General features: G+C 43.2%; 1 protein-coding gene across 3 annotated transcripts in view; it reads left to right on the forward strand.

Moving 5' to 3' along the window:
- Positions 1-1,981: 1,981 nt before the first annotated feature.
- LOC115165462 (adenylate cyclase type 6-like) overlaps positions 1,982-22,816 on the forward strand; it is a 110,532-nt gene continuing 89,697 nt past the window's right edge. Inside the window, exons 1-3 of one of the 3 annotated variants that reach the window (XM_029718592.1) lie at positions 1,982-2,111; positions 9,839-10,002; positions 11,920-12,865. In XM_029718592.1, the coding sequence (XP_029574452.1) occupies positions 11,924-12,865 (942 nt within the window). In that variant the 5' untranslated portion in view covers positions 1,982-2,111; positions 9,839-10,002; positions 11,920-11,923. The remainder of the gene's footprint in view (positions 2,112-9,838; positions 10,003-11,919; positions 12,866-22,816) is intronic. The other 2 variants (XM_029718593.1, XM_029718594.1) reach the window with 2 other exon arrangements.

Genomic DNA, 22,816 nt, shown 5'->3' on the forward strand with positions numbered 1-22,816 from the left:
TATGCTGGGATCCGCACTATGCAGCTGTTGCACGAGCGCATTTTTCACTGGCTGTCCACTGGTTTCAAAAACAATGATTGATAGGCAGCTTAAACTTCTTGAATTCAGCTATTATTGGGTTCAAATACACATTTAGATTTGTGAACAGCAACCACAATCCATAAGGCGCAAATAGCAAAATGAGAGAGCAGCAGTGTGATTCACATCAATGCGCTATGTAGATATCAATAACAACTGATATCCGTATTGCAGCAGACTACACCACCGCTGTCATCCTTACCTCCAAACGTTTATACAAATTGGATAATCTTTGGATGCTGACTGCAGTCGCACCATTGGAAGACATACCTTAGACTGTAGCCTACAAAAGCCTATTTCCGCTTTTTTTCCCGCGATCTATCAAACACATTTGGTGTGTCATCATAGTTGTCTCTGACTTGTGGTCAGACTCACTCAGGTGGAACAAACTTAAACTTGCGCCTTTTTTCAATGCTGATTTGAATGTCATTGAGAAAACAGCGAAGTGTCAAATATTTTTTTTACGCAAACATCCTTTCTGAATTTAAAAGTAATCCTCAAAGTAATCATCTAGTTTAAAAAATATATATCTGTAATCTGATTACAATATTTTTGCTGGTAACGTAACGGATTACAGTTAACGTTTTTTTGTCATTATTACATGATTACATGTAATCCGTTACTCCCCAACCCTGCATATCATCCTACTTTAAGTGTCTGGATTTATATTTACTACGTTACCTCTTGTCTATGAGACCAGGCTACAGCTACAATAACATATAGGCCTAAGGTCTTTGGACATTAAAGTAGTTGGCTTGCAGTACATCTTGGCTAGCTGCAGTTTACAGCCTCACGCTCTTGTGCCCCGTTTATACCTGGTGCTAACATGCAGCCCAACAGGCAGCCCAATTCTGATATTTCGTTCCACTATTTGGTGTTTTGACCAATCACATCAGATCTTTTCACATCAGATCTTTTTCAGAGCTTATCTGATTGGTCAAAAGACCAACTAGTGAAAAAAATATCAGAATTTAGCTGCCTGTCTGAACGCAGAACTTGCATTGTGTCTGGATATCAATCAAGTGTAAACAGGCCTGAAATCCTCATTAGACCCTAGACAGCATCTAAAATCATTAACCAATAGCACCATTGACTTATGCTTAGTTATCCCACTCAAAATAGCACTCATATTTGTGTTGTCATTTGTAGGCCAATCAGTTCATGAGAATTGAAGAAGGCTACCTTCCTATGAGAGAGGTAAAAAGCCCGAGCGAGCGAAACAGTCAGAGAACCTAGTGGGAATGTAGCGAGCGCCAGATCTTGGGCGCGTTTGAGTGGTAAGGCAAAAGCAACTGCAGACGAAAGTCAAGTGAATTCGTGTGAGGTGAATTTGCAACAGCCGAAAGTCAGACACTAATGTGGTTTTCCAACAGCAAGGCTCACATCAACATGGCAGTGTTTCCATTGTTTATAAAAGCTTTGTTTATAATGTCAAAATAAACATGTCTCCAACTCCCATATCACACTCACAAACTGAAATCACATGTGAGTTCATTATACAATCAATTACTCAGAGACTGAAATATGACATGTATTTGTATATAGGCTATCCACTGTATAGCTTACATTAAGTTGATTCCTGTTTCAGTCATATCTTTGGTGACATACGGGCGGGTCAAACAAAAATACCCTAATGATTGGTTGACAATCGAGCCTCCCACAATGCAGGCGACATCTGCAGGATGAAGCTGGGGAAGTGCAACTGCAGATACTTGCAGTCGAAGCCGTCGAAACGTAATGACCTTTGATCACAGGATTTCTGGAATGTTCATGCAGTAGACATGTAGGCGCAAGTCAGACAATTTTTAACATAATGCAACACACTTTGAAAGGCGGCCACCGACTTGACTTGACAAAAGTGTTCAGCTCGAACGCGCCCACTGTATGTACATTTGTAGCCAATCCCGTCGATTGTAGCCTAGACGTCGATAGATACACGTTTTCATCTGAACGAAAAGACAGCAACGTACCAAAACAGAGGGAGAAAGTCTACTATATTGCGCGCTGTTCGTATATGGGAGTTAATCAATGTGGTAAGTACAATCTCTCCCGGGCTACTAGCCTTCTGGATAACTGTTTTCCAGTCTACAACAACGCTACATTAACTTAACTAGTCGACTGTAATTATAGAACACAGTAGTGCCACAAAAATGAAACAGAACAGCCGAGGTTACAACGTTAACTTGGCCTCTTCAGCAGTAGCCTGTAGTTTCAAGGTGGCATGTTATGCAGGTATTTGCGCTGTTTTACATGTCACTATCGACGATGTTGCTAGTAGTAACAAGCCTATAGGCTATGTGTAGGCTTCATAAATGTGTTGATGCCTACCAAGGAAGGAGACATTCTGGTGCATATAGGCTATGCATTTACAATAAGGGACTTACCTAGAAGAAACCGGGTTAGGACATGTATGTATCCTGTTCTCTGATTGAAAAAAAAAAAGCTTGAAGATGCATTACAATAGTATGACTTTGCCGATGGGCTACTGTAGGCTATTTTTGCAGTGGGAAATTAGTGCAATGAAAGTATGCAAGTAGCCCTACTACTTGTCAAACGGCGCGATCATGGAATTCCTGGAGTCGATTTCTCATAGAAGTTTGTAGAGAGATTTTAAATTATTACTCATGACTTGAATTCTGGCGACAAATTGGTAAGAGTAGGGCTAGATAAGAACTGTCGGTGCAAGGAAATATTCATTATAAATGAAACGTTTGAGAAGTAGGCACATTGTTACTGTCGAAATGTCCCCATGGAAAGGCTATTGTTAACATATACCGGTAGCTTCACACAAACAGTGCGTGCGATTATGCAATCCTTTTCTTCGGACGGTCTTCTTGCAACCAAATAGCCTAGGCTATGTGCAGATATGTGTTTGCATGTAGGCCTATTTATCGCAAACATGCTGATTATGTGGTATTATGCCTGCATATAGATAATTGACATTCAAACTCAAGGTATATCCTATTAATTCTCTATATATTAATTTACAACGTTGACAACCGTTTTTCCGGTTTATAACGAGGTGGTTAGATTGGAAACAAGTATTATTTTTTTAAATGATATCTCAAGCGGATGCTCCTGTAAATGCATGCATGCACTGTTCTGTTTGTTACATAACCGCCGCATGCTGCTGTGTGCTCTTGCTGTGTGCTCCTGCTGTGTCCTCCTGCTGTCTGACTCTGACCGGCCGTGCATGCACCAGAGCCAGAGGTGAAAGCAATGCTTGCTTGCCAGTCTGACCCACAGGGGCATTGAATAACCCAATAGCATAGATCAGATCAGGTGCCTTTATCTGCCTAACAATACCTAGATATAGTATTTTCATATCCAGCTAGTTGCGTTTTTTTATTTGCTCAGATGAACCAGTGGGGCTCAGTTAGAGCATGGCGCTTGCAACACCAGGGTTTTGGGTTCGATTCCCAGGAGGGACCAGTATGAAAAATGTATCCACTCACTACTATAAGTCGCTCTGGATAAGTGTCTGCTAAATGACTAAACTGTCAATTGTAAACTCAATGTCAAACTGTGTGTATATGTATCCTTAAACCTTTTTAAACCACTTATTATAGGTGGAAATGTATGAATGATAAAATAAGTTTAAAAAAAGCCTACATATTTTGTTATGCTTGAATATACTTAAGCAATAAGGTCCGAGGGGGTGTGGTATATGGCCAATATACCACGGCTACGGGATGTTCTTAAGCACGACGCAACGCAGAGTACCTGGATACAGCCCTTAGCTGTGGTATATTGGCCATATATCACAAACCCCTGAGGTGCCTTATTACTATTATAAACTGTTTACTAACGTAATTAGATCAGTAATTACGTTAGTATACGGTCTGATATACCACGGCTGTCAGTCAATCAGCATTCAGAGCTCGAACCACCCAGTTTATAATGTGTATATACCACACCTCCTCGGGCCTTATTGGTTAATTAAAGAATACACTAAATACACCATGGTGTTCTTTCTGACATCCAGTAATGTTGTTTATTGGCAGAATGGCAGAGTTGAACTACATTGATAACACTACAGAGCAGGACTCTGTTTGCCAGCTCCTCGGTTAGTTTCAAAGGTTTCTTTTGTGAAGCAACTTCTATCAATAGCTAGCTACTGCTCTTAAAAGGAACACAGGCATGCCATCAGGCGCATGTACTGTAGAATATAATAAGTACTTAATTGTCTATTTTGTGAGACGTAAATCTTCTGCCTTCCTCAACAACCCTCCACCCCAAAACACACATGCACGCGCACACACATGGCATAAACGCACACACCCACATTGAGAAACACTGCATCTCTGTAGTCTTTTTCCTCCATGTTGTTGTTCTACAGATCCTCCCTGACTGTTGTTGTTCTACAGATCCTCCCTGATTGTTGTTGTTCTACAGATCCTCCCTGATTGTTGTTGTTCTACAGATCCTCCCTGACTGTTGTTGTTCTACAGATCCTCCCTGACTGTTGTTGTTCTACAGATCCTCCCTGACTGTTGTTGTTCTACAGATCCTCCCTGACTGTTGTTGTTCTACAGGGACTCCCTGACTGTTGTTGTTCTACAGATCCTCCCTGATTGTTGTTGTTCTACAGATCCTCCCTGATTGTTGTTGTTCTACAGATCCTCCCTGACTGTTGTTATTCTACGTACCCTCACGTTCATCTCCCTGACTGATGCTGTTTTACAGCCAATTTCATGCTATTCTACACATTATGCCATGGGGTGGAGAGAAATGTTTGCAGTTTTTAATATGATATCTGCCTGAGACTGACTAACAAAATCAATTGGGGCCCCCCGGCCAGTAATTCGATTATGATTACTAAGTTTAGATAGCTGGCCGCTAGACTGACTTACCAATCTAAAAAATGGTAGTGCTTCATGGGATAATAGAGTCACTGTTAGTAGCTAGGTTTCCATCCAATTGGCGACAGATGTTCATGTGAATATTCTAAAATCCGCATGAAAACAATATGTACATTTTCTCACCAGAGATGTTTCCATCAAATTGACTTGTTGCTGCTAAAAGGCTGTGTGTGATGATGTAGTGCACATAAATTTAAAAAAAAAACAACGTTTTGGCGTTCTAATTCCCATGTACTGAATAAAAAAAGTCCAAGTTAAATGGGTTTCCATGGCTTTTTCAACTCTACTGATGGTTTTCTGGTGTTATATAGCGAGTGCACCCAGTCCGGTATTGCCACATGCTCTCTAGCCAACAGCACACAGACAAATACAGCATGATAGAGCACACGTATAGCCTACATGATCAGATTATTATTGACAAAAGAGTGAGATTCTTGTTATTTGTCAAATGATACCCAAGCATCAAATCAAATTTATTTATATAGCCCTTCTTAGATCAGCTGATATCTCAAAGGGCTGTACAGAAACCCAGCCTAAAACCCCAAACAGCAAGCAATGCAGGTGTAGAAGCACGGTGGCTAGGAAAAACTCCCTAGAAAGGCCAAAACCTAGGAAGAAACCTAGAGAGGAACCAGGCTATGAGGGGTGGCCAGTCCTCTTCTGGCTGTGCCGGGTGGAGATTATAACAGAACATGGCCAAGATGTTCAAACGTTCATAAATGATCAGCATGGTCAAATAATAATAATCACAGTGGTTGTCGAGCACCTCAGGAGTAAATGTCAGTTGGCTTTTCATAGCTGATCATTGAGAATATCTCTACCGCTCCTGCTGTCTCTAGAGAGTTGAAAACAGCAGGTCTGGGACAGGTAGCACGTCCGGTGAACAGGTCAGGGTTCCATAGCCGCAGGCAGAACAGTTGAAACTGGAGCAGCAGCACGGCCAGGTGGACTGGGGACAGCAAGGAGTCATCATGCCAGGTAGTCCTGAGGCATGGTCCTAGGGCTCAGGTCCCCCAGAGAGGGAAAGAAAAAAAGAGAGAATTAGAGAGAGTATACTTAAATTCACACAGGACACCGGATAAGACAGGAGAAATAATCCAGATATAACAGACTGACCCTAGCCCCCCGACACATAAAATACTGCAGCATAAATACTGGAGGCTGAGACAGGAGGGGTCAGGAGACACTGTGGCCCCATCCGATGATACCCCTGGACAGGGCCAAACAGGCAGGATATAACCCCACCCACTTTGCCAAAGCTCAGCCCCCACACCACTAGAGGGATATCTTCAAACACCAACTTACCATCCTGAGACAAGACCGAGTATAGCCCACAAAGATCTCCGCCACGGCACAACCCAAGGGGGGGCGCCAACCCAGACAGGAGACCACTCAAGTGACTCAACCCACTCAAGTGACGCACCCCTCCAAGGGACGGTATGGAAGAGCACCAGTAAGCCAGTGACTCAGCACCCGTAATAGGGTTAGAGGCAGAGAATCCCAGTGGAGAGAGGGAAACCGGCCAGGCAGAGACAGCAAAGGCGGTTCGTTGCTCCAGTGCCTTTCAGTTCACCTTCACACTCCTGGGCCAGACTAGACTCAATCATAGGACCTACTGAAGAGATGAGTCTTCAGTAAAGACTTAAAGGTTGAGACCGAGTCTGCGTCTCTCACATGGATAGGCAGACCATTCCATAAAAATTGAGCTCTATAGGAGAAAGCCCTGCCTCCAGCTGTTTGCTTAGAAATTCTAGGGACAATTAGGAGGCCTGCGTCTTGTGACTGTAGCGTATGTGTAGGTATGTACGGCAGGACCAAATCGGAAAGATAGGTAGGAGCAAGCCCATGTAATGCTTTGTAGGTTAGCAGTAAAACCTTGAAATCAGCCCTTGCCTTAACAGGAAGCCAGTGTAGGGAAGCTAGCACTGGAGTAATATGATCAATGTTGTGTGGTCCTCCCACTACAACTCTTCGGGAAAGCGTGCAGTTTATTATGCTACAGATTAAATCAATTATGTTGAACTTCACAGGGTGGATCAATGATGATGATGTCACCAGAATCAGACCTTGGATATTTATTGGAAAGGAGCGCATCACCTTGCACTTTCACCACCCTGTGAAGTTCAACATAATTGATTTAATCTGTAGCCTAATAAACTGCATGTTTTCCTGAAGAGTCGTAGAGGGAGGACCACACGCCATGTCATTACGTGACTCCACGTTTACATCAATATGATGGTTATTATATCAATATTTGGGCATAAAAGTGTTTCCACCAACATTTCTCGTATAATTGATTTTACAGACACAAAAAGATCCCATCTTGTCTAGCGTATTTTGTTTTGTCGCCATTTGGAAAGTTTACCGAATTTTATTTTTTGCAGACATGTACTTTACTCACCTCAAAAGGTTGGATGGAAATCTGGGTAGTGATTGATACAACAAGAGAAACTGTTGATGCACAACCCAATTTTGGAATTGCAACTTATTTTACTGTATTTTACTATTCTAAGTTAAAAAGTAGAAAAATAAACAGTAAATATGTTACATTGATCCGAGGGGCTTCAGAAGGAGGGTCGTGGGGCGTCAGCTACCCATTCCTGATCCGAGGGGCTTCAGAAGGAGGGTCGTGGGGCGCCAGCTACCCATTCCTGATCCGAGGGGCTTCAGAAGGAGGGTCGTGGGGCGTCAGCTACCCATTCCTGATCCGAGGGGCTTCAGAAGGAGGGTCGTGGGGCGCCAGCTACCCATTCCTGATCCGAGGGGCTTCAGAAGGAGGGTCGTGGGGCGCCAGCTACCCATTCCTGATCCGAGGGGCTTCAGAAGGAGGGTCGTGGGGCGTCAGCTACCCATTCCTGATCCGAGGGGCTTCAGAAGGAGGGTCGTGGGGCGTCAGCTACCCATTCCTGATCCGAGGGGCTTCAGAAGGAGGGTCGTGGGGCGCCAGCTACCCATTCCTGATCCGAGGGGCTTCAGAAGGAGGGTCGTGGGGCGCCAGCTACCCATTCCTGTTATATTCCAATGTCCTTGACATGTGCTGAATGCAGCCATAAGTCAGCTTGACTGTGCCTGAGTGTGTCCCAAATGGTAGCCAATTCCCTACAATAGTGCAGTACTTTTGATCAGAGCCCTATGGGCCACAATCTAAAGGAGTGCACTATATAGGGAATAGGGTCCCATATGGGACACGGAGAGTGAGTCATCAGGGCTAATGGGGGACAGGAAACATGCACAATTTAATCTGGAGTGGAGGGCTCTTCATCGTGTGTGTGTGTGTGTGCGTGTGTGCGTGTGCGCGTGTGTGTGTGTGTGTCATCTGTGATGACTGCTAAATGCCCACTCATAGGGCCTTTGTTCTCTAATAGGGCAAACTCAACCCTGCCCTGATGTTACGGGGAGATTGATATCATCTAACTACACTGAACGGATATGGATGGATGGAAAGCTAGTTTCCACAAATGTTATGCAAATCCAAACAGCACTATAAGAAGTGTATTTGGAATGGAAGGGACCTTATTTCTGTGATAGGCTAAGGGCCATCTATCTACATGGTTGATGTACAGTGGAAGGGACCATATTTCTGTGACAGGCTTAGGGCCATCTATCTACATGGTTGATGTACAGTGGAAGGGACCATATTTCTGTGACAGGCTTAGGGCCATCTATCTACATGGTTGATGTACAGTGGAAGGGACCATATTTCTGTGACAGGCTTAGGGCCATCTATCTACATGGTTGATGTACAGTGGAAGGGACCATATATCTGTGACAGGCTTAGAGCCATCTATCTACATGGTTGATGTACAGTGGAAGGGACCATATTTCTGTGACAGGCTTAGAGCCATCTATCTACATGGTTGATGTACAGTGGAAGGGACCATATTTCTGTGACAGGCTTAGAGCCATCTATCTACATGGTTGATGTACAGTGGAAGGGACCATATTTCTGTGACAGGCTTAGAGCCATCTATCTACATGGTTGATGTACAGTGGAAGGGACCATATTTCTGTGACAGGCTTAGAGCCATCTATCTACATGGTTGATGTACAGTGGAAGGGACCATATTTCTGTGACAGGCTTAGAGCCATCTATCTACATGGTTGATGTACAGTGGAAGGGACCATATATCTGTGACAGGCTTAGAGCCATCTATCTACATGGTTGATGTACAGTGGAAGGGACCATATTTCTGTGACAGGCTTAGAGCCATCTATCTACATGGTTGATGTACAGTGGAAGGGACCATATTTCTGTGACAGGCTTAGGGCCATCTATCTACATGGTTGATGTACAGTGGAAGGGACCATATATCTGTGACAGGCTTAGAGCCATCTATCTACATGGTTGATGTACAGTGGAAGGGACCATATTTCTGTGACAGGCTTAGAGCCATCTATCTACATGGTTGATGTACAGTGGAAGGGACCATATTTCTGTGACAGGCTTAGAGCCATCTATCTACATGGTTGATGTACAGTGCACTGAATGTCATGATGATTAGCAGTCACACTTCAGTATCTGCAAACAAAAACATTTAGTATCTGAAGGCCCTCTCTCTGGGTGGGGGTGGAATGGGATCAGGTGGTGACGGAGAGGATGAATGACTATAAATGAACTTTGACTCTTTTATTGATTAGTGCAAGTAAACTGCTACACTTTGAGTTAGAGTTTGCTATTGGCTGGCTGCACGCTCCTCCCATTTGCTAAAAACCAACTGAAATACAACTGAAAATCTTTCTGGGTAACACTGCATTAAGTTGCTCTTTTACCTGAAGTTTAGGGTTATTTCTTGTAATTACACGAGGAATAAGCTATACTTTAGTGTTCAGAGGTCCAGGTCAGGTGGCCTTCAGAGGCAGGAAGTGATGTAATGACACTGTGTTTGTTTGTTTGTTAGTTTGTTTGGCAAAGGTGCAGCTCCAAGCTCCAAGGCAGACAGACACACCAGCTTTACAGGAAGGTAGACACACCTACCCCTGGCCAGTTTGATCCCGTTGTGTGTACAAATGAGTGGCCTGGCTGAAGAGCGCAGCGTTGGTACACACCACAGAGCCCACACAGGTAAGTGGACTCTATACCTATAGGCCTAGAGTACATGTGAATGAAGATGCTAAGAATGAACTTGATGATCAACAGAAAGAAGAGACCTGTCTTGCATTGCAATAGATGTCAAGTCTGTCCCTAACAGTGTATTGATGACCACCCTGTCTGTCCCTAACAGTGTGTTGATGACTACCCTGTCTGTCCCTAACAGTGTATTGATGACCACCCTGTCTGTCCCTAACGGTGTATTGATGACCACCCTGTCTGTCCCTAACAGTGTATTGATGACCACCCTGTCTGTCCCTAACGGTGTATTGATGACCACCCTGTCTGTCCCTAACGGTGTATTGATGACCACCCTGTCTGTCCCTAACAGTGTATTGATGACTACCCTGTCTGTCCCTAACGGTGTATTGATGACCACCCTGTCTGTCCCTAACAGTGTATTGATGACTACCCTGTCTGTCCCTAACGGTGTGTTGATGACTACCCTGTCTGTCCCTAACAGTGTATTGATGACTACCCTGTCTGTCCCTAACGGTGTATTGATGACCACCCTGTCTGTCCCTAACGGTGTATTGATGACCACCCTGTCTGTCCCTAACAGTGTATTGATGACTACCCTGTCTGTCCCTAACGGTGTGTTGATGACTACCCTGTCTGTCCCTAACAGTGTATTGATGACTACCCTGTCTGTCCCTAACGGTGTGTTGATGACTACCCTGTCTGTCCCTAACGGTGTATTGATGACTACCCTGTCTGTCCCTAACGGTGTGTTGATGACTACCCTGTCTGTCCCTAACAGTGTATTGATGACTACCCTGTCTGTCCCTAACAGTGTATTGATGACTACCCTGTCTGTCCCTAACAGTGTATTGATGACTACCCTGTCTGTCCCTAACGGTGTGTTGATGACTACCCTGTCTGTCCCTAACAGTGTATTGATGACCACTCTGTCTGTCCCTAACGGTGTATTGATGACCACCCTGTCTGTCCCTAACGGTGTATTGATTCCACCCTGTCTGTCCCTAACGGTGAATTGATGACTACCCTGTCTGTCCCTAACAGTGTATTGATGACCACCCTGTCTGTTCCTAACGGTGTATTGATGACCACCCTGTCTGTTCCTAACGGTGTATTGATGACCACCCTGTCTGTCCCTAACGGTGTATTGATGACCACCCTGTCTGTCCCTAACGGTGTATTGATGACCACCCTGTCTGTCCCTGATGGTGTGTTGATTCCACCCTGTCTGTCCCAAACGGTGTATTGATGACCACCCTGTCTGTCCCTGACGGTGTATTCATGACCACCCTGTCTGTCCCTGACGGTGTATTCATTACCACCCTGTCTGTCCCTGACGGTGTATTGATGACCACCCTGTCTGTCCCTGACGGTGTATTGATGACCACCCTGTCTGTCCCTAACGGTGTATTGATGACCACCCTGTCTGTCCCTGACGGTGTATTGATGACCACCCTGTCTGTCCCTGACGGTGTATTGATGACCACCCTGTCTGTCCCTAACGGTGTATTGATGACCACCCTGTCTGTCCCTGATGGTGTATTGATGACCACCCTGTCTGTCCCTGACGGTGTATTGATGACCACCCTGTCTGTCCCTGACGGTGTGTTGATTCCACCATGTCTGTCCCTGACGGTGTATTGATGAATACCCTGTCTGCCCCTGACGGTGTATTGATGACCACCCTGTCTGTCCCTGACGGTGTATTGATGACCACCCTGTCTGTCCCTGACGGTGTATTGATGACCACCCTGTCTGTCCCTAACGGTGTATTGATGACCGCCCTGTCTGTCCCTGACGGTGTATTCATTACCACCCTGTCTGTCCCTAACGGTGTATTGATGACCGCCCTGTCTGTCCTTGTCTGCATATTGTTGACCTGCTAACCCTAATCTGTCTCTGTTGTCTCAGTAGGATGTCGTGGGTCAGAGGCTTCTTCGTAGCCAGAGTGGACGAGCGAAAGACCGCGTGGGGGGAGCGCAATGGCAGCAAGTCCATCAAGCGGAAGGACTGTGGCTCAGGGTCGTCTCTCTGCAACCCCGGCTACATGAGCTGCCTGCGGGAAGCTGAGGACCTAGATCCACCACCCCACACCCCCCAGCACTACCACTGTGGTGGAGGGGGCGCGGGGCCCAGCGGAGGAGGTAACTTTGGAATGCGCTGCGTCTGGCAGGAGGACCACTATGGAAAACGGACAGGGGCGGCGGGAGACCTGGGGTTAAAGGCTGTGGATCTGGGGTTCGACGACGGAGACCTGAGAGGGAGGAGAGGTCCAGGAGGGGAGGATTTGGGGGAAGGAACAGGGGAGGATGGAGGAACATGTAAAGCCTTCACAGCCGCTGAGTGCTGGATGTGTGTGGTACGGGTGTTCCAGTCCAAAAAGTTCACCTCAGCCAAACTGGAACGTCTGTACCAGCGCTACTTCTTCAGGCTCAACCAGAGCTCCCTCACCATGCTGATGGGTGTCCTTGTCATAGTCTGCGGCGTCATGCTAGCCTTCCACTGTGTCCACGCTCCACCTGATGTAGCCTACGCCTCGGTGCTCTCCGTGGCCATGGCCCTCTTCCTGTCCATGATGGTGGTGTGCAACAGGAACAGCTTCCACCAGGACTACATGTGGATCGTCAGCTACCTGGTGATCGGGGTGCTACTAGTGGTCCAGGTGTTCGGGGTGGTGATGGTTGCCCCCCGGAGCGCCTCTGAGGGAATCTGGTGGTCCGTGTTCTTTGTGTACATTATCTATACACTGCTGCCGGTGAGGATGAGAGCTGCAGTGCTGAGTGGAGGGGTACTGTCTACCATACACCTCATCACCGCATGGCAGCTCAACCAGGACGATGTCTTCCTATGGAAACAGGTAGGACTCTACTGTCAACATGATATGGTACCATACAACGTTGTAACGGGTAGGATGATACTTTTCAATACAATGTAATTTGGCCATCTTGATAGACAGTCTTTTTATTGTCTCATGTGGAAATTCACTAGCCATTTGCGCACTTGCAGGGAAGTGTTGACGTTACATGGCTTTTACACTATATTCAGTGCAGTTTAAGGACGTTTAGTTGAGCAGTGTCCGTATCATTGTGATTAATCGTCTTTGTCTGTGCATTGGTTGGAAATCAGGGTTATTGAGAATAGCTTCTTGTAGACCAGCTCATGTCTCTCACACTTTAGTAATTGTGTAAAAATCGATCTTCTTTCACTTACAATACGCATTCGTCCTTTAGCATGCGCTCTTCGCCATCCAAATTCTTGTTAAACAGAGTGTAGCTAACCTTCAATGAACATTTCAGGAAAACACTTTTGGCATGAGAAGAAAGTGACAAAATTGCCCCCCTTCCATTTCCACTGTCCACCTTTTCCTTCTCAGCCAGGGCTTCCTATTATCCTTTTACAATCAGGCCCCACTACCTCTATCCATTATCTAGCCATGACTTTCCATTATCTAGCCATGACTTTCCATTATCTAGCCATGACTTTCCATTATCTAGCCATGACTATCCATTATCTAGCCATGACTTTCCATTATCTAGCCATGACTTTCCATTATCTAGCCATGACTATCCATTATCTAGCCATGACTTTCCATTATCTAGCCATGACTATCCATTATCTAGCCATGGCTATCCATTGTATATCCATTATCTATACATAACCTTCCATTATGTCCATTGTCTATACATGCATAGCCATTATCTATGCACGGCTATTCATTGTCTAGCTGGGACTATCCATTATCTATCTTTTGTCTATACATGAAAATCCATTATCTGCCCATTATCCACACATGCATATTCATTATCTATTCAATATCTAGTCATGACTACCGTAATTTCCGGACTTTGATCACACCTGAATATAAGCCTGAATATAAGCCTGAATTTAAAAAAAAATATTATTTTGAACATAAATAAGCCGCACATGTCTATAAGCCGCAGGTGCCTATCGGTACATTGAAACAAATTAACTTTACACAGGCTTTAACGAAACACGGCTTGTAACAAAAATAAATAGGCTTTAACGAAACACGGCTTGTAACAAAAATAAATAGGCTTTAACGAAACACGGCTTGTAACAAAAAATTAAAAATGAGCAGTAAGCTTTAGTTGTCTTTTTGCACTGAATCAATTCCTCACGCTGCTGTTTCCAACGTCTTATCATCGACTCATTAAGACCAAGCTCCCGTGCAGCAGCTCTATTTCCTTTTCCAACAGCCAGATCAATCGCCTTCAACTTGAAAGCTGCATCATATGCATTTCTCCGTGTCTTTGCCATGATGAGGGTGAGAAAATGACTACCGTAATCAGAATGATGGGAAGTTTGAGAGCACTCGATTTAATCTAAACAGTTAACAAAAAAGTTGTTTGACCTTAACCCGTTCGGCAATTTCATTGGTCTAATGAAAGCTTCATGCCGCCAAAAAACTGAGCACGTCACAGAATGTGTTTTTAATTTTTTTTATTTGAAAGCGGAAAAATCCATATATTAGCCGCGTCATTGTTTAAGCCGCGAGTTTCAAAGCGTGGGAAAAAAGTTGCGGCTTATAGTCCGGAAATTACGGTATCCATTATCTATTTATTAACTATACATGACTATCCATTATCAGTACATGGTCGTCCATTGGCTCTCCATGACTATCCATTATCTACATGTGGCTGCCCATTATCTATGCACGACTATCCATTATCTAACCATGATTATACATTATCTAGCTACGACTATCCATTACCTGTGCACAACTATCCATTATCTATACATTGCTATCCGTTACATATCCACTATATATACACGGCTATTCATTATCTGGCTGTGACTATCCATTGTCTATACGTGACAATGCATTATCTGTCCAATATCCATACATGTCTATCCATCATCTATACATTATCCATATATGACTGCCCACTGTCTATCCATTATCTATACATGACCATCCATTAGCTATCCATGACTATCCATTATCTATGCATGGCTATCCATTATCTATACACAACTATCCATTATCTAACCATGACTATCCATTATCCATGCACTACTATCCATTATATGTCCATTATCTATACATGGTTATCCATTATCTATCAATCATCTAGCCATTATCTGTACATGGCTATGCATGACTCCATTATCTATCCTTTACCAATACATGGTCGTCCATTAGCTATCCATGACTATCCATTATATATCCATTATCCACCCATGACTATCCATTATCTATACACTGCTATCATTATCTGTGCACTGCTATCCCTTATATATACATGGCTATCCATTATCTATACTCAGCTGCACATTATCTATGCATTACTGACCATTATCTGTCCATTATCTATACATGGATATCCATGACTATCCGTTATCTATATGTGTCTATCCATTATCTATCCACGACTATCCACGGCCTGAAACAACCTAATTTTCCTCCTCAGCATCAATATAATATAGGGCAAACGCTGTACAGACTCAATCACACACACACACACACACACACACACACACACACACACACACACACACACACACACACACACACACACACACACCCACACCTACCCTCCACTGTTCTCCCATGGTGTGGTGTCAAAGGTGCCTTGCTAAAAGTAGATAGTACCGTAAATTGTTGGCCGCCTTAAAATGAGATTTTTAATGAGGCAGTGTGTGTGTGTGTGTGTGTGTGTGAGTGTGTGTGTGTTTTCATCTTTAGGGCGACGATCGTCAGCTCTGTTGGGGTTTGTACAAGGTCATCTGGGTTGAATGAGCCTCTTTAGCAGTATTATGCAGGAATATCATGATAATATAATCCAGTATCATTTATATTCAAGCCTCAATTCACTGAGACAAGGATGCCATTGTGGTTTTGTGTAAGAGGTGGGGGAATATTTTGGGGATGGGATGTGGGGTTCTGGTAGGCCAATGGACTTGACAAAGGAACAGAACTGAATATCCATCGCTTGAAAATAGATGACGCTAAAGATAAGGAAAAAATGTGGGTTTAGATTTATGAATTATTTTGTTGTTGTAAATAATTATTGCGTATGAACTGCCTATAAATATTGTTACATTGTTTGTTATACTTTACTTACCAATGTTGATAAATACATGACCATTTTTCGTTAAATGGTTTACATTTAGTTCCTTAACGGTCTACAAGCAGACCCTCCAATAAAGTGTTACTGACAAGTAGCCACTAGCAGTAGCCTCTGATGTACACAGTCTGTCAAAACATATCGATTTACATTATGGCATTATTACGTACATTATTACATACAGAATGGCAGTATTACATTATGGCATTATTACGTACATTATTACATACAGTATGGCAGTATTACATTATGGCAGTATTACATTATGGCAGTATTACGTACATTATTACATACAGTATGGCAGTATTACATTATGGCAGTATTACATACATTATTACATTATGGTATTATCACATTATTACATTATGTCATTATCACATATTAAATTGTGGCATTATCACATTATGGAATTATTACATTATGGCATCATTACATACATTGTTACATACATTATTACGCTATGACATTATCACTTTATGTCATTATCACTCTATGGCATTATAACATGGCATTATTACATTATGGCATTATTACATTATGGCATTATCACATTATGGTATTATCACAATATGGCATTATTACATTATGGCATTATTATTTGATGACATTATTACATACATTGCGCAGCGGTCTAAGGCACTGCATCTCAATGCTAGTGGCGTCACTACAGACCCTGGTTTCGATTCCAGGCTGTATCACAACCGGCCGTGATTGGAAGTCCCATAGGGATTGACTTGCCTAGTTAAATAAAGGTAAAATAAATAAATACAATTACATACATTATGGCATTATTACATTGTCATTATTACATTATGGCATTATCATATTGTAACATTATGGCATTATCATACAGTAAAATTATGACATTATCACATTGTGACATTATGGCATTATCACATTACGGCACTATGGCATTATCACATTACGGCATTATCGCACTGCAACATTATGGCATTATCACATTGTACCATTATGGCATTATCACATTGTAATATTATGGCATTATCACATATGGCATTATCACATTATGCCATTATTACATTAGGGCATAGTTACATTATGGCGTTATACCCTTGTTCCGATATTATTTGTTATGACATGTTATTGAAATGTCCATTAGATGAGTAACGTTTTTAAAACCAGCTGTCGCTCTCCACAAGTGCCTATGGGGGTAGGGGCTAGGCTAGGGGTTGATTTAGGATTGAGGGGTGTCTGTGGGCTCAGTGGTTGGCTGTGTGAGGCTCGCTGCTTGGTTGGTGTTGGCAGTTGGCACCCTTCATTACAGAAAGGACAGAGGATCCGTCCCTAATGGCACCCTAATACCGATCTAGTGCACTACTTTTGACCAAAGCCCCATGGGCCCTGTTGTAAAGTAGTGCACTACATAGGGAATAGAGTGCCATTTGGGATGCAACCAGAGAAGGGTGGCCTGGTGTGGTGATAATGGCCTCCTGATAGACTGTTAACAAGCCTGGGTTTTTAGAGGCTGGACTGACAGGCCATCCGTTGGTGTTAAACAGGCCTGGGAGAATGTACTGGCAAAGACAGGGTGTCTGAGTCCCAAATGGCATGCTATTCCCGATGTAGTGCACTACATAGGAATTAGGGTGCTATTGGGACACAGGGACAGGGTCTCTCTTTCTTAATCTATTCATCCATCCCATTCCATCTTATCCATCAGAATAAGTTCTAGTCCCATGAGCAATTAATGACAGGACCTGAGCCCTAGTGAAGGGAGAGAGAGAGCTGCTTCCACTAGTTCTCCGACACTCTTGAGTTACATGAAACCTTTTAGCTACATACTAATATATTACAGGGAATGATAGTGTTCTCTTTGATTCAGTGGTGAATGATAGTATTCTCTTTGATTCAGTGGTGAATGATAGTATTCTCTTTGATTCAGTGGTGAATGATGGTATTCCCTTTGATTCAGTGGTGAATGATAGTATTCTCTTTGATTCAGTGGTGAATGATGGTATTCCCTTTGATTCAGTGGTGAATGATAGTGTTCTCTTTGATTCAGTGGTGAATGATAGTGTTCTCTTTGATTCAGTGGTGAATGATAGTATTCCCTTTGATTCAGTGGTGTATGATAGTATTCCCTTTGATTCAGTGGTGAATGATGGTATTCTCTTTGATTCAGTGGTGAATGATGGTATTCTCTTTGATTCAGTGGTGAATGATGGTATTCCCTTTGATTCAGTGGTGAATGATAGTGTTCTCTTTGATTCAGTGGTGAATGATAGTATTCTCTTTGATTCAGTGGTGAATGATAGTATTCCCTTTGATTCAGTGGTGAATGATAGTATTCCCTTTGATTCAGTGGTGAATGATAGTATTCTCTTTGATTCAGTGGTGAATGATGGTATTCCCTTTGATTCAGTGGTGAATGATGGTATTCTCTTTGATTCAGTGGTGAATGATGGTATTCCCTTTGATTCAGTGGTGAATGGTAGTATTCGCTTTGATTCAGTGGTGAATGATAGTATTCCCTTTGATTCAGTGGTGAATGATAGTATTCCCTTTGATTCAGTGGTGAATGATAGTATTCTCTTTGATTCAGTGGTGAATGATGGTATTCTCTTTGATTCAGTGGTGAATGATGGTAGGATGAGGATGGCTCGTTGTCAGGCTCAAAAAGCCTCAAATTTGCCCGGATGGCCACCAGTTTTTCAACCCTTGTATTGGTCAGCCTGTTGCGTGCTTTGGTTTGTGTGTTCCCAAACAAGGACCAGTTGCACTCTGAGGCGGCTGATGTTGGTGGGATTTGGAGGATGATGGAGGCAACAGGGGAAAGAGCCTCAGATCCACAAAGTCCCTTCCACCAGGTGGCTGATGAGATATGTTGGGACGACTGCCATATTGCATCTCCATCCCAACCTTTGCTTGGAAGTGTACTTCACCAGACTGCCAAGAACCTTGCCCTCATCCAGGCCAAGGTGGCGAGACACGGTAGTGATGACGCCATAGGCCTTATTGATCTCTGCACCAGACAGGATGCTCTTGCCAGCATACTTGGGGTCCAACATGTACGCTGCGGCGTGTATGGGCTTCAGGCAGAAGTCTTCACGGTTTTTGATGTATTTCAGAACTGCAGTTTCCTCTGCTTGGAGCAACAGTGAAGTGGGCAGGGCAGTACAGATATCTTCTCTCACATCTGCAAGCAGAGCCTGAACATCAGACAGGATGGCATTGTCCCCCTCAATCCGTGCAATGGCTACTGCTATAGGTTTCAGGCTGCTTACCACTCTCTCCCAAAATACATCATCCAGGAGGATCCTTTTGATGGGGATGTCTATATCGGCAGACTGTTATATGGCCATTTCTTGGAGAGACTCATTCCCCTCCAGGAGACTGTCAAACATGATGACAACACCACCCCAACGGGTGTTGCTGGGCAGCTTCAATGTGGTGCTCTTATTCTTCTCACATTGCTTGGTCAGGTAGATTGCTGCTATAACTTGATGACCCTTCATATACCTAACAATTTCCTTGGCTCTCTTGTAGAGTGTATCCATTGTTTTCAGTGCCGTGATGTCCTTGAGGAGCAGATTCAATGCATGAGCAGCACAGCCAATGGGTGTGATGTGAGGTTAGGACTCCTCCACTTTAGACCAAGCAGCCTTCATGTTCACAGCATTGTCTGTCACCAGTGCAAATACCTTCTGTGGTCCAAGGTCATTGATGACTGCCTTCAGCTCATCTGCAATGTAGAGACCAGTGTGTCTGTTGTCCTTTGTGTCTGTGCTCTTGCAGAATACTGGTTGAGGGGTGGAGAGGTAGTTAATTATTCCTTGCCCATGAACATTCGACCACCCATCAGAGATGATTGCAATACAGCCTGCTTTCTCTATGATTTGCTTGACCTTCACTTGAACTCTGTTGAACTCTGCATCCAGCAAATGAGTAGATAAAGCATGTCTGGTTGGAGGGGTGTATGCTGGGTGAAGAACATTCAGAAATCTCTTCCAATACACATTGCCTGTGAGCATCAGAGGTGAACCAGTTGTATGCACAGCTCGAGCAAGACATTCATCAGCATTTCTCTGACTACGTTCCTCCATTGAGTCAAAAAAAACTTGCTGTTGCTATTGATAAGGTGTCTGATTCGTCATTTTCACCTCGAATAGAAGTAGAGGGACTTTTGTCAGAGGTTGCTTGTTGTGAGCGCTGAGGGAACTTTATGCACTTGGCCAGATGATTCTGTATCTTTGTTGCATTCTTCACATATGATGTGGAACAGTATTTGCAAATGTACACAGCTTTTCCTTCTACATTAGCTGCAGTGAAATGTCTCCACACATCCTGTAAAGATTAGAAAAAAATGTATAAAAAAATACAATTCCATGTACAGATAAATAGTTAAGCAGTTAGATTAAACAACTCCTTTGTAAGATAAATGTTTTAAAATGAAACATGTATGTAAACAGGTGAATTAACACTCCTCAGTTAGCAGGCTCAAGCAAGCTAAAACCCACATGGTAACTAGCAGAAATTGTTAAGTTAGAAATGATTTAAACACACTTTGCTGTGGGCTACTATTTACTAGTTAACAAAAAATCATGTATGTCTTATAAAATATATTCACCCCACCCAGTATTGTAATCAAAATTTACCAGAAAACATGTGGTCCTTGGCTCAGACAGTGTAGTAGTGTGGGCTCAATAGCATCTCATTAGTGTGCAAGATCTTGAGAATCAGCTGTACATGTGATGGAAGAATGCACTGTGCATGCAGAGGGTTGCAATTCCATTGAATTGAGATAGTTTAACCAGAATATGCCACAAGACCTAGAATTGCCTTATGTGTATCCCACAAAAAAGGTTCACTGTTATAAGCTAACTTCTTTGATGAATTTAAGCAAAATTCCCCAAATTCCCGGACTTAACTTCCATGGAAAGTTTCTGACCCTTTGCAACCCTAGCCAACAGTGAGTTTGAATGTACCGTAGAGCCCCATTCACTTTAGCCAGCATGGATGGAAGGATGGATGGAGGGAGAGAGACAGAGAGGCTCTCTTTCTCTCGCCCTCCCTCTCTCTCGCCCTCTCTCTTGCTCTTTCACTCTCTCTGTCTGTCTCTGTCTCTCTCTCGGTTTCTCTCGGTTTCTCTCTCTTTCTGTTTCTCTTTCTTTCTCTCTCGCTCTCTCTCTCTCTCTGCCTCTGTCTCTCACTCTCTCTGTTTCTCTCTCTTTCTGTTACTCTCTCTCTCTTTCTCTCTCTCTCTCTCTCTCTCTCTTTCTCTCTGCCTCTGTCTCTCTGCCTCTGTCTCTCTCTGCCTCTGTCTCTCTCTCTCTCTCTTTCTCTCTCTGCCTCTGTCTCTCTCTCTCTCTGTTTCTCTCTGTTTCTCTCTCTCTCTGTTTCTCTCTCTCTCTCTGTTTCTCTCTCTCTCTGTTTCTTTCTCTCTCTGTTTCTCTCTCTGTTTCTCTCTCTGTTTCTCTCTCTCTCTGTTTCTCTCTCTCTTTATGTCTCTCTCTCTGTCTCTCAATTCAATTGACTTTATTGACATGGCAAGTTCATTATTACTTACATTGTCAAAGTATATATATATTTATATATAAATAAATGGTGTGACCAACAGCAGTAATAATAGTAGTAGTGGACATGGGATTACCATTAACAACAACTACAACAACAATATTAATGAGAACAACAATACATTAAAGCAACGGTAGTAGACCAGTGTCAACATGACTGAGAAGACACATGACATGGTATGAAAGACAAAACAAAACAAGATGGGAAATATTTCTCTTTCTCTCTCTCTATTTCTGTCGCTCTCTCTCTGTTTTTATCTTTCTCTCTCTATTTATGTCTCTCTCTATTTATGTCTCTCTTTCAATTCAATTCAATTCAAGGGGTGTTATAATAATGAGTGGACCATAATGAGTGGACCGTTCGTTATAATGAGTGGACCAAAGCGCAGCGTGAGTAGAGTTCCACATATTTATTGAGGTGAAACGTCAAACAACAAATAAATAAATGAATGTGCAGTTCATAGCATACACAGCACTAAACAAAAACAATATCCCACAACAGGTGGGAAAAGGACACACTAAGTATGATCCCCAATTAGAGGTAACTATCATCAGCTGCCTCCAATTGGGATCCATACTCATGTAAAAGTATTCTTCTTGCGTTGTGTACAATCAATCATCGACATGAACTCCAACTTGAACACCAGTCATGGAGCTTTATTCTGATAGGAACAGCACAAAATTGCACGTCATGTAATGCACGGCTCACCATTCAACTCTGCACTCACGCACTGTACAAAATATACAACCCCCCCACCAGACACAGTAAGTTGCTAGCTAGTATTAAAATGCACAACAAATATTCACCAAAAAACGCTTCATCTTATGTGTGATGTTCGAATAACATTTACAAACAAATTGATATAAATTGTACATTTAAATCATCACTTGGGAGTATAAAAATCACTTTTGACGTACAGTGCTTTGCAACCAACAACTTACTGCTGGTTTGGTGCTTGTTCACTGGGACGATTCTAAACCAGCCAATAAGATGCCATGTTGAGTAGGTGAAGGCAAGAGAAAAATAAAACCAAAAACCCATTGGCTTAACAATAAAGTAGCAAGGGGAATCACCAATATAACCCTGTTACACTCACACCAACATAGAAATCAAAGACTAGAACACCCCCTAGTCACGCCCTGACCTAAAACATCATAGAGAACCCCGAGGGCTCTCTATGGTCA

This window comes from Salmo trutta, chromosome 28 (assembly GCF_901001165.1).
Source record: "Salmo trutta chromosome 28, fSalTru1.1, whole genome shotgun sequence".
Taxonomy (NCBI): Eukaryota; Metazoa; Chordata; class Actinopteri; order Salmoniformes; family Salmonidae; genus Salmo; species Salmo trutta.